This window comes from Carcharodon carcharias, chromosome 1 (genome assembly GCF_017639515.1).
Source record: "Carcharodon carcharias isolate sCarCar2 chromosome 1, sCarCar2.pri, whole genome shotgun sequence".
NCBI lineage: Eukaryota > Metazoa > Chordata > Chondrichthyes > Lamniformes > Lamnidae > Carcharodon > Carcharodon carcharias.
The window spans coordinates 76,582,182-76,595,565 of record NC_054467.1 but is presented as its reverse complement, the minus strand read 5'-3'; the positions used below and the strand labels follow the sequence as shown (position 1 = coordinate 76,595,565).

Below are 13,384 nucleotides of genomic sequence, written 5' to 3'. Positions count from 1 at the left end.
TGATTGAATTATATTGACAGGTGAACTTTAGTCACATTTTTCCCTTAGGAATAGCAATGTTTATCTGGAAAGTATTCTTTTTACAATTCCTGCCAAACACTTCTTGAAGTCAGCCTTCCATGGATTCTGCATTTCCACTTGGATAAATGCACCGTTTTCATGTTCCAAGTCTTCAGTGATCGTGTGCTCACCAATTAAATGTACATGATCTTTCCATTCTCAGATTATTGAAATAATCAGTCCTATGCTCTTTTTTCTCCCACCCTCAAAACATTGAGAAGGTGTTGCTGTCGTAGACATTCTAGTTCCTCCAGCCACTTCATTTGTGTTTCACAAGAGCTACATTTTTAGGAGGAAAACAACATTAGGACATTTTATTATAATTTTGTGAATTGCTATGCGCCTTTACTTTAGCTTACTGGTATCTCTCGATTCCAAAAAATGATGGACGATTTTGGCACTACATTACCCCCTCTGTTGCAATGTGTGTACATACCAAATCCTAGTACAGGGTATCTCTAACATTTAATACAGGCATTGGATTTTTTTTAACCCATGTCGATTTTCAGCCTCTCATTCCAGCACTCAGTTATATCACAGCTGATCTGTACCTCCAAGTCCATTTTACCCACCTTTGAATCACATTCCTTGCTATCCTTATCTTAAAAAAAATCTTGTCAATTGCAATCTTAAATTACAATGCACCCAATGTCCTGAAATTTGAAAAGGATACAGAAGGAGTAACTGAACTATGAAAAGTCATTGCAGAAACTGGAAGCATTATACTGGGGACGTGATTTGGGGGAAGATCTTTTTATGGTATTCAAGGGGGGTAAATGAATCAAACTCGAAGAATACTTCTGACAACTGCACTCTATAACAAAGGGGCACAAGCTCAGAAGAAAGAGGGTGAACAGGCACTTTAGATTTAGTTACTTCACAAAGCATTGATAAAATATGGAACAGACTTTCTGAGAGGACAGAGCAGGCAGATAGTGTCAGCAAATTCAAGAAAGAGCTGATTGATATTTGACAGACAAAGTAAGGGTTATGAAAAGTGGAGTAATATTTATTAGTTTGCAAACTAGGAACATCTCATTTGAACATTAGGCTCTTTTGGTCCTGACAATTTCCATGTTCCTTTATGTCTCTGATACTTGTCAAACTTGCTAAGCCATTCTGTGGGGGAGGGGTGAGAGTGACATTCTGTGTAAGTTAATAAGTCCTGGAGTGGTGGAAATACTTTATAAATAGTTATTGGAGTAGTACTTTGGTAAGAAAGTACTTCCCAGAGGTATTTTCCCCTTTCATGGATAGCATATTAAGAGCTTAATTTAAATAGTGTTTTTCACGACCCTAGGAATCCCACAGTACTTTACAGCCAATAAAGTACTTTTGAAGTGTAGTTACTGTTGTAAGCAAGGAAACGTTGCACACTGTAAAGTCTCACAAATAACAACGAGATAAATGACCAGATAATCTGCTTTTTAGTGATGGTGATTGAGGGATAAATATTTCAAGTCAGGGCACAAAGGAAAACTCATGCTCAACTTTGAAATACTGCCACAGGGTCTTTTATATCCACCTGAGACGACAGACGGAGCCTTGGTTTAATGTCTCATCCAAAAAACGTCACCACCTAAAGTGCAACATTCCCTTAGTACTGAATACTGAAATCTGGATCATATGCTGTCTCTGGAGTGAGGTTTAGGCCCACAACCTTCTGGCTCAGATTTTAGAGTGCTTGCACTGAGCCAAACTGACACTGACATTTTTAAGACTCTTCTGAAGGACTAGAAACATTAAAAAAAAATCAATGTTACTGTATATCTGAAATTATTTGAGTTCCCTTCTGCTACATTCCACATATTGCCTCCTTAACGCTGTGAATGGTCTTTGTGCAATTTGATAAACGGAAAGAACTAATTTGGGTACCATTGTTTAATGTAGTCCCTTTGAGTGACTGCATGAAATGTAAACTCCTAATTTCAATCCATTTGGTGTTTCACAATAAAGATCTATTCAGTTTAAACAATATTTTTGTTTGCTGTGTGTGTTGAAACAGCAAAACAATTCTGGAGGATTAGTTGTTTAGGTGTGATGTCATTAAGTAGTTGTGATCTTACTTAGCAACTGGACTGGCTGATAAGGTTTAATGTCTTAAATTGCCTAGTGAATGGCTTACTAGTGGTGTCTCATAATATGAATGTGAAGACACTGCTACTTTATAGGAGTGCAACCAACCACAGTTGTCCTTCCATTTGCTGCACTCCTAAGAATAAACACTTTTTAAAATTATTTGTTCATGGGAATTGCTGGCCATCCCTAATTGCCCTTGAGAACTGAGTTGGCTTGCTAGGCCATTTAAGGTTCAACCAGGTAAGGACAGCAGATTTCCTTCCCTAAAGGGCATTAGTGAACTAGATGGGTTTTTAATAACAATTGACATGGTTACCATTAGATTTTTAATTCCAGATTTTTTTTATTGAATTCAAATTTCACCATCTGCCATGGTGGGAATCAAACCCAGGACCCCAGGGAATTACCATGGGTCTCTGGAATACTAGTCCAGTGACAATACCACTACACCACCAGATCCACTAGGAAGGGCCTCACTCACTGTATGCCACTCTTCAGAGGCTTTGTGCACCCCAGGGTGACTTTGGAGAGATCACACTGTGTCTACTGGTATGCTTGAAGCCTTCAACAATGGTTTGCCCTGTGGTATATTAGTTGCTTCAACCCACATGAAGGCCAAATTTTAATTTGACTCAGTTGTATTCAAGTTTCCCTCTGCTTGAGGAAAGCACTTGCAGTTTGGTAGCAATTAAATAGAGCAGTATCATTTCACTGGTCTATGTGAAATAGTGCAAACAACAGGAAACTGAGACCAGTGTAGAATCACCCTAATCCACAAACCTGTCTTAGAAGTACCCCTGAGAAGCTGGTCATGCCATTTACACTGTGGGATTCTGTATTATACAGTGGTACCCAGCACACAACATTGAAGAGGAAATGAGGAGCATCATATTGGAAAATCCGTCTTCCCCTTCCAGTCTAGTAGCCTAATTGAATATATCAAGTTTACCTTGGCTCTGCATGTCAGGAGCCAATAGCCCCAGTACCCCAGGAAACTCCTTATAAAAGGCAACTTTAAGTTATTCTAACATGTGTTAGATGTTCAATACTGAAATCTGGCTGGTCATGGTTGCAAATGTGCTGCAGAGTAAATGTATTTATGCAGGTATCAATGTAAGTTTATATTGGTTTGTACTTTGGAAATCAGTGGCTCAAAACACCCTGCTGACACCAACATGAAAGCAACTAATGAGTCTGCTCCTTTGCGGGAGATAGGGAAATGATTGGAGACCGAAAAAAGCAATGATTAAAGACAAGAAATTCCCAAAGTGCAAATAACAAGTGAAATCATAGTGACATTACAATCAGCCTTCTGAAAATGTGGAATTGGTTTTTCCAATATTACAATGTTTCTATTTAGGCTGTAATGTTTGTTTGCAGCTGCAATCAATTAAATGGACCTTAGTCTTAACAAACCTTAAGGGAAGGGAACTCTCGAATGGAGAGGCATACATCTTCTTTGCAAACACTTGTGCCTTTGCATTTTCTTTCTCCATCTTTTACCTGAAAGTAAGAATTGAAGTAAATTGGTGGTTTGCCATCTAACATTAAATTGATTGTGACATTCTTTAAAGCAGGGACTCAGGAATGCAGTCAGTACAGGGCATTGTTAAACTTGCACTCTGAATTTTTGAAGCTCTTTTTGTGCGAGTTTGAAGGCTTGACTTGTGCTGTTCAATCAATTAACCTCTCTCATTACTTGCCATAGATTTTTTTTGAAAGAGATGCTTGTTGCTTTTGAGCTCTCTTGATCTGCATAAAATTGTACTGAACCTCTAGAAAACTCCACATAGTTTTACTTAAAGCATAACTGGAAGGAGATCTTGCACATGGAGATTTATCAGAGGTCTTTATTTCCAGTGAGTCTTGTTTTGTGAAAAGTAACACCTTTCCCTGTGTCTTTATAAAATTAATTTTATTTGACACTGATTGCTCTCCTCAAAAATAAACTGAACTTCTAATGATTTGGACTGAGTCAAATACAACATACCTTGCAAAACCTGTAGAAACTATTATATTATACAGTAGCGTTAAACGGTGTCTTATACTCAGTGTCAAATAGCTCTCAGATTAAAAGGGTAGGAACTGGTCACTTACCTGCTTTCTGTCCACTGATCAACAGAAGACTTGTACATACAACAAGAATGATGTGGAAGAGGTGCTGAAATCTCATTTTGATTTTTCTGCCCGTAGAGATTGAACTGAAGCAGACAGAACACAGAATTTCCCAGCAGTGGTTAAAATAAAAGCTTTTGCTTTGCCAACCGTATCTGGCACAAATCACGCTCTAGTGGCAAGCTCCTAACTGAACTGAGCTGCTGCATTTTCTAACAAGGTTAATGATCACATCAGGCGAGGTTATTGGTTATTAGCTGTTGTCGGGGCCTCTTTCTTTGTATGGAGTAAACTCACACCCCTTCTTTTCCATAAGCAAACAACTGAGAAGAAAGCCATGTAAATAGTAATTGTCTGTCTGTGGATGGGTAAACTGGCTCTGAAACAAAAGGATGACCCTCTTTAAATTCAGCCTGTCAGGGAAGAATATGAATAAAACGTAATGCTTCTTCATTTGCAAGTGTATAACTTTGTATTTCACATATTGATCCCATATGTAGAAAGCCTTGAGAGGAGCAGGAAGGACTCCCCCTCTCGCCTTTTGTCGTGCTGGTTGGAAGAATGTGAAAGCACAGCCCGAGTAATTTTGTGTTTTTAGTATTTTCATGCATCTTAAATCTCTCTTGTATGACTGCATGTTATTGCATTCTGATAAACTATTCCAATGAATTTTATGAAGACATTTTTATATCATGCTAGAACCAGAGGCTTTTACTCATACTACCAGCAGTTAACACCAAAGATTAACATGCCAGATTAATTAATGCAGTTAGAAAGTTGTGGCCATTGCCAGGAGCTGACAGCTCTTGTGCACTAAAAGAGTGGCTTAAATGCCCTTTCTCATTTTACTAGGTTTATTTTTTCCCCACAACGGGCTACCTCCTCAAACCCCTGAGCTGTGCCCCCTACCTCCAGCTTAAACACCATGGCAGGGAATTTCCAGGGAGATTTCTCAATCTAACTGGCAGGAAGTTAGTAGAAACACTGGAGAAACTAGATAAACAGTCATACATGCTTCTCCTCTAAGATTTCTGCCAAAGTTATGTGGAATAATTAGGGAAAACCACATAAATTCTACCCCTTTATTCTCTCTATTAGGAAGGCTGCTTGCTTTCATTTCCACAGTTTTGCCAATCTTTGCACTCACCTCAGTCCCTCTGCCCCTTACACATACCTTTGTCACCTTCAGGCTTAACTTCCATCCCACTCTGTGCCAGCCTCCCATCCTCAATCTCTCTGGAATTCCCTACAAAACTTCTCGTCTTCTCCAGCTCCCTCTCTCTTGTATGCTTACTTTATTACCTTTATTTATTATATATTGTTCTGGACAATATTTATTCCTCAACACCATAAAAAACAGATGATTCAGTCGTTATCTCGTTGCCATTTATAAGATCTTGCTATGTGCAAGTTTACAACAGTGACTATTCTTCATAAGTGCGTCATTGGTTGTAAAGCGCTTCGAGAAGTCCTGAGGGTATGAAAGACACTATATCAGTGCAAGTATTTTTCTTTTATTAAAACCCATCTGTTTGACCAAGTTTTCAGACATCACTCCTAAACACTCCCCTTCCTGGATCAGCAGCCATTTCTTTAGACCTCTCATAAAGCACCTTGAGATGTGTTTACACTGAAAGCGTTATGTGCAAGATGTTTTGCTGCTGTGATGTCCAAACAGAAGTTTTGCACAGTGTGCTGCAAGACATATAGAAATCTAACCAAATAATCTAATCAAATAATATAAAAATACCTTAAGATCTGTGAAAGCACCTTTGTGCCTATGCTTGGGCTCAGATTGCCAGACTGAGCCTTCCAGCAGCAGTTTACACTTCTTTGTTAGATGCAGTTCAATAAGAATTAACACAAAGTGCTAATGGTTCTTTCATCCGTGCCAGGCTTCTTCATTCTGGGACTCTGAATTCAACAGTAAATTGGTGGTTTTGCATTTGATGCTTCCTTCATTCATCAATTTGTTAACTCTCTAGGTTTAAATGCTAAACCTCTCTTATCCCAACGGTAGAATCATCTACATTTCTGCTGTCAGGATTGTAAACATGGAGTGCTGGTACAGAGACATCACTCTCTCATCACTTACAACCACTTGTTGGAGGTGAGGGTGGAGGAGACAAGGCAGAGGGGTTTACAGCAGAGAAAAAAAGCCAGGGGTTATCTTTGCATTCCAAAATGATCCCAGAATAGAGAGCAGTTTTAGTAAACGAATCGGACCACGGTTTTATGTGGTCCAGCCAGATCTGACAGTAAAATTCAGGTGTAGTCAAATCTGGAGTATAAGAACATAAAAACAGGAGCAGAAGTAGGCCATTCAGCCCCTCAAGCCTGCCCCACCGTTAAATAAGATCTACCCCAGACCTCAACTCATCTTTCGTGCCAGCTCCTCATAGCCCTCAACTCCCTGATATTTCAAAAAGCTATCTACCTCCTCTTTAAATACTTACAGTGATCTTGCCTCCACATCTCTCTGGGGTAGAGAATTCCAGCCATTCACTACCCTCAGAGAAGGAATTTCTTTGCATCTCAGTTTTACGTGCGTCTCCCCTTATTCTGTAATTATGTCCCCTAGTTTGAGATTTCCCCACTAGTGGAAACATCTTCTCAACATCTGCCCTGTCAAACTCTATGACTCTATCATTATCCTTGCTGGTGGAGAGAAAGTCAGACTTCAGATCTTTTCAGTTGCAATTTGCAATCTATAGTTTGACCAGTGGTATTTAGAAATGCAACTTTTCATCTTTTCATACAACCTACAACCCCATTCCAAACACAAGCTAGGAATCAAACTGGGATCTACCTGGCCTGCATGGTAGGAAAGCATGAATACCTCTTAACGTCTCATACAATCCGTGTTACTGTTGTTGTATGACTCATCCTAAGCAGCTATAATTTTATACTGGACCTTTAGTTTTCTAAAAGCTACCAGCTACTTTTAGGGGTTAAATTAAGCCAAATAACATCGTTTTTTAGTTGCTGTGCAGCCTTCGAAGCCACCATAACGGCAGACAGGAAGCATACAAACTTGGAACACTTACCTGTGCAGCATCATCTACAATAATAAGATCCAAAACCCGGGGCTCTTCAGACCTCACCCTTTGTGCACAGTTACTAACAATGTGCAAGGGTGGAAGGAGCAAAAATGCCACTTCCATATTTAACCCCCTAGTAAATTCCATGCAAATCCAATCGCCTTTTGCAATGTCAAATGCAGTATTAGCCTTTATGTGTTGATAAAGATTGTTGTTGAGTTTTCCATAATGAATAACCAGTTAAGTAATTTATATCAATCTTCTCACGTATAATACCTCAGTTCGAGATTGAGAGAGCTATCCCAACAGATATGGTCTGAGATCGTCCGCATTCCTGGAATATCCAACACACCCATCAAGGATTTTGTGTTAAAACCCCCTTTATTTGTGTTTCGGATAATCTAAATTACTCACAAATATATCTTTTTTATTTCATATTCAATGTAACATTGTAAGTTAGAGATGTGACCAAACTGCATAATTTGAGTTGACGGATATTGCACCTCAACTTTCTAGCTGATGTTATTTTAGCTGTCACAACCACCTTTCCAATACTGTCAGAATTTCTTCAGAGTGTACTTCAAGATTTAAAGTACAGCTCTACATTACACTAAATCTGCAGCTCAATCTTAAATACTGGAGACTGTAGGGTCGAATTTTCAAAGCAGATTCAGGAACCCGGTGCCCGGGTAATTTCCGAGTCCCGACCGCCACGCCACCAGATAATTTTGAAACAGTGATAGACAGACCAGGTCTCTAGGAGGCGGGAGGTTCCTGCAGAGTCTGAAAGGCAAAAGCAGGCGGCAGCCTAGATGGAGTGTGCTGCTCCCTGGTGGAAGAGAGCAGGCAGTGTTAATACCTACTGAAGTGGCGCAAGATCCTCCAGCCTCGACACTTCTCATCGAATAAAAACAAAACAAACTTTCAGTTCACCCCGCACTGAACCCGTCAGCGTCAGTTGTGCACTAAACGTTTGGGGTTCGCTGAATTCTTCATTGGAATTGCCCTCTCACTTTCCCTGGACAATTAACAAGATCCTCAGGGAGCACAATGGGCCATTAATTGGAGGAGAGTGGGCCCCCGTTCTGCCACTCCCTGCCCTCCTTTTGCAGATCTTAGAATCCACAGATGCCCTCCCAGAACACGACCTTTAAATCTCACCCGCACCTGATCCTGACCCCACTGGCAATTGAAAATCCAGCCCTGTGTGCTTGTCAGTTACTCAGTATATTAACTTGTTGGCATTTCGGACAGGTTCGCCTTGGAGCTCAAGTTTCTTATTATCTCGGTATTAGATCTGAACGATCTGTATTCAAAGAAATGCATAAGGCTTCTTGATAAATGCCTCTTTCCATTCGCACCAGATTCAGAATGTCACAGTGTCCTACCCGTGTACCTACTTTGGCGTCCTGTAAAAATCTCATTAATCTGTTTTGCAAATTGATTTTCATAAAGTGCTCTATAATTGCTCAAATAGGTCTGGTTCCAAATATGGGCCTCCATGATTTCAATAAATTAGGTCTGATGCATACATAAAAAATAGCTTGCTAATTAATAAGGCAACAATGAGATCAGGAATTTCAAATGAGAATTAGAATCGAGTGAATCTTGAACATTTTATTTCCACCTTAACTGCAATATCCAAAGAAAATTGCAAGTGTTGATATAACAATGAAATATTTCAAAAAGAAAAACACAATTAACAGACTTTTGACTTCCTGAGTTGGGGGGAGGGGTTTGGGGAAGGAGTTGGGGGAGAGTTTGGGGAGTGGTTTGGGGGAAGGGAGCTTGAGGGAGAGTTTTGGGGGTAGTAGTTGGGGGAAGGTGGTTTGAGAGTAAGGGATTGGGGAAGGGGGTTTGGGTGCAGTCCATCTGGATTCTTTATCTCTCTCTCTCTCTCTCTCTATATATATATATATATATATACACATTATCACACTTTTTTCCGAAAATATACTTTATTCATAATTTTTTTAACAGTATGTTATGAAATATCTCTACAGAGGAATGTTAAATTCTGGTACACTTTCTGTAATTTTCAAATTGTTCACTACAATTTCAATACTCTTGATATTCACAATGGACATTCCTTGCCTGGCTTACAGCCCGAGGGAAACCAGGATCATGTATGAGATAAAAACAAAAAACTGCGGATGCTGGAAATCCTTTTCTTCTCCGCTGATGCTGCCAGACCTGCTGAGTTTTTCCAGGTAATTCTGTTTTTGTCATGTATGAGATGTTTAGCAGTAAGTACTATGCTAGGAATTTAACTTTGTGGGAGTGGGTGGGGGAGCTTCTCCTGATTGGCCATTATTTCAATGGAAGCACAGGGAAAAATGATAAGATAAAAGCAAAATACTGTGGATGCTAGAAATCTGAAACAAAAACAGAAAATGCTGGAAAATTTCAGCAGATCTGACAGCATCTGAGGAGAGGGAAACAGAGTTGATGTTTCGAGTCCGTATGACCCTTCTTCAGAGCTACAGAGAAGTAGAAATGTGATGAAATTTAAACTGTTTAAGCGAGCAGGTGAAATTGAATAGAAGGCCAGCGATAGGCGGGTCAACGGAGATCTTGACAAAGATGTCATGCACAAAAGGACAAAGGGAGTGTTAAGGGCTGAAAAAGATGTTGATAGTGGCAAAGGTAAGAATGTAGAATATGATAATAGCAGAACAAGGGTAAGCACTCTTTGTCAAACTCTTCTTAGCCCCCACCTATCACTGGCCTATCCAGCTTCACCTGCTCCACCCACCTTAAACAGTATAAATTTAATCACATTTCTACTTCTCTGTACCTCTGAAGAAGAGTCATAAGGACTCGAAATGTTAGCTCGGTTTCTCTCTGCACAGATGCTGTCAGACTTGCTGAGTTATCCCAGGATTTTCTGTTTTTGTTTCAGAAAAAAAAGGGTTGTCTGCTGATCTTCTGCTGAAGTTATGGCAGCCAATTGGGGAAAAACCTGAGGAATCTCTTGTCTTAAAACTGAATGACTTCTATACTTCTTAGTTTTAATTATCACATCATGCTGTAACTGCTTTCTCGATTGCTTGACATGCCAATGCTGAGAGCTGTCCAGTTTTGCTTTGTAAACTCAGTTGCTGTATCCTGCTTTCGGCCCCAACAGTCAGTCTGATAAATATTTTACCAGAGTGGAGTGTACTTTTATCAGCAGGTTAAAAAACCCACAGTCCTGAAACAGTTTTATTGCGTGTCTGAGGTCTGAATTCCAGACTTTTCATTGTCTTCAGAGATAAACAGCAGGGCCATCTAATAATATGAATATGTAGCTATTTGAATTTTGAAAAATCATTCAGGGTCAAGCAATAAAACCCTCAACAAGTTTACACTTCTACCATTCGTCCTTGATGATCTGGGTACTATTTTATTATAACCAATAGAACACAATAACAAGTAGGTGAAGGTTAGATGAATCTGAAACAATGAGCTGAATTTTACCAGCTCTGAGTCTGGAGGCAGCCTGGAAGACAGAGGCCTCATAAAATGGCAGTAGAAGATATCAGGAGGGAAGCTGATATCTTCCCACCATCACAGGATATTCCCAGAAGTGAGAACGGCAGTGGCACCAGCTGATTGGAGGCAGGTGACCAATTAATTCAATTAAGTGACCAATTAATGGCCACTTGATACTCACTTTATTACTGTCAGGACAGGCCCCGCCACATGGGGAGACCATCCAGTATATCAAAGCGGCCAGCTAGCAAATTCCCAGGGGGTGATGGGCCTACGTTTCTGGCTGCTTCATGACAGGGCCCCCAGGAGCAACCCTTGCTCCAAACCCACTGCTGGTAGGTTCACCTCTCTGATCCCCTGCTTGGTCCAGCCACATTTTAAAAAATCCTTGCACGGCCTTCAAGCACTCTTCAACATGGAGGTCCCTCTCCTCCCTGCATTTTCAACAATGGCTACCTTTATCAGTGACTCAGAGAGGCAGGCCACCATACTTAACTGGACATCAGTCCTGGCTGCCCCGGTTCTAGTCTGTCCCACAAGTGGAAACATCCTCCTGGTATCTACCCTATCAAATCGCCTCAGGATCTTATATGTTCCAGTAAAGTCACCTCTAATTCTTCTAAACCCCAATGGGTATAGGCCCAACTTGACCTCCCATGATCAAGTCAATGGGGAGGACTATCAGCCATGCTACATACCACCCAGATCCCACCATGGTGGTTTTCTAACTCCAGCTAAAAAATGTGAAACTTATTCCTAGTGCTTTCAAACCAAACTGCAAAGGAAAGTGTTCTTTGCAAGGGGTATATTTTGACTTTGTGCAATATTGTAAAACAAGCTGTCAGTTCACTAACTCTGGATTGTACATTATTGCACAGAGTCAAAAGCTACCCCACAGAACTGCAAATGAACAGTACAGTCCTCTGAGGTGATGGAAATGTTTCTAATCTGAGTACTCTTACCCACATTTGAAGATATTTTCAAAGTGGGGTAAACTGCTGCCAATGGAATCACACCCTGAGACATTGAAGAATGACCCTTAATTCCTGCTTCTCACAGAACACCAAGTAATTTTTTAAAAATATGTGAATAAAATTTAGGTGTAACTCAAAATTAAACTAAAACCTAATGCTGGAAAGCTAACCAAGTTCATTAACAGTAGGATTGGCTCAGACAAGGGTAGCTACAGTAGAAATGCTCGGCTGAGCATTACTGCAAGCCTCAGTGGTTGTGAAAAGGGAGCCTTGTCAGGCCAGCTAAATACAGTGAGTGGAGCACTGTCTTAGAGCCAGGCAACACTCTGCTGAACATACACTCCTGTTTCATTAATGACAATGCCGAAGATAAATAGCTGGAAAAAACAGTTGAGTTGGCAGGTAATCATGTGGGTCTGGTCACTGGTGCTACAGCAGGTGATAAAACCTTGTTCTTGTTGTGAGTATGCACCAGTACCAGTGGAGAATAATGGGTGCTTAGCAGGCAGTTACTGTAGTATGTAACACAATCAAAGTTCTGGTAAACATCGGCTATGGAAGTGAAGTTAAGAGATTTATAACCGTCAGCAGAATCTTAAGATTGAACAAGAACTGTTAGTTCTCTTTCATGTAGCTGTTCATAGAGAGATGTGAATTGGCTCATGCTAAGCAGCTCTTGTTCATCGACATACTGGGTGTCCTGAAGGACAGAAGTACCCTCAATAAATGGAAATCTAAACAAAGAACTAAAGGCCATACTATTCTCCTTTCCAAAAATGTGAGAAATGCCTGCTCTTTGTGGTAATTTACAGCTTGCAAATCAAATGGTGGAACATGCTCTTTAAAACTATGCACTTCCTGAGAATGAGAGGGCAGATTCCACTGTCAGGCAGACCCAGTGGGGAATAAGAAATTAAATGAATAGACAATCTCACTCTGCCATTTTTCAGTCAGTATTCTTCCGCACCAGGAATGTTGAACCCATGGCCAACACCATGGCCAGAATATGACGCTCATCTGGCTGGCGTGCACCCGACCCGACCAAGTGTAAAATGTCATGCGATGACGTCAGGCAAGTGTCCCAATGTCATTGCGCACTCACGCAATATTTCAGTCAGCCGGCCCGCGCAGGAATCAGCAGTGCATCTGCCGACAATTAACAGGCCTATTAAGGCCATTAAAGTTATAATTGAAAGAAATTTTTCACTGCCCATCCAACCTTACAGTTGGCAGACAGGCAAAAAGGCCTAGCAGCCTTTGTATTTTTTAGGAAACCTCATTCACGGGTGGGATGAGGTTTCCAACAGCAAATAAAACAAAAATTTTAACATTTCATTAATAACATGCCCCTGCTCATGTGACAGAGCCACATGAGAGGACACATTTTAGAAATCTTTACTTTTAATGCTCAAAACTCTTCTTCTCCCTGAGGCAGCTCTATGCCTCAGGGAGCTTTTCCAGCACAGAGCCACCACATGTGCGAACTTGCCCTCTCGCACTCCTCCCCCCACCCCCACACACAGACAGCACCGAGTGCTGCCGTGCATGTTTCACGCTGGGCAGGCCTTAATTGGCCCCCCCGCTTGAGATCACGGTCTGGCCCCGATCATGGGCGGCGATCGGCTTCCTGACTGCTCCCGC

General features: G+C 40.8%; 1 protein-coding gene across 1 annotated transcript; it reads right to left on the bottom strand.

Moving 5' to 3' along the window:
• Window positions 1-282: 282 nt before the first annotated feature.
• On the bottom strand, window positions 283-8,701 carry apela (apelin receptor early endogenous ligand). The gene is made up of 4 exons (XM_041195311.1): window positions 8,696-8,701; window positions 4,237-4,340; window positions 3,556-3,642; window positions 283-339 (listed from the first exon to the last, which is right to left on the bottom strand). The coding sequence occupies exons 2-3, from the start codon at window positions 4,310-4,312 to the stop codon at window positions 3,557-3,559; spliced, it is 162 nt and encodes a 53-aa protein (XP_041051245.1). The 5' UTR covers window positions 4,313-4,340; window positions 8,696-8,701; the 3' UTR covers window positions 283-339; window position 3,556.
• Window positions 8,702-13,384: the final 4,683 nt, after the last annotated feature.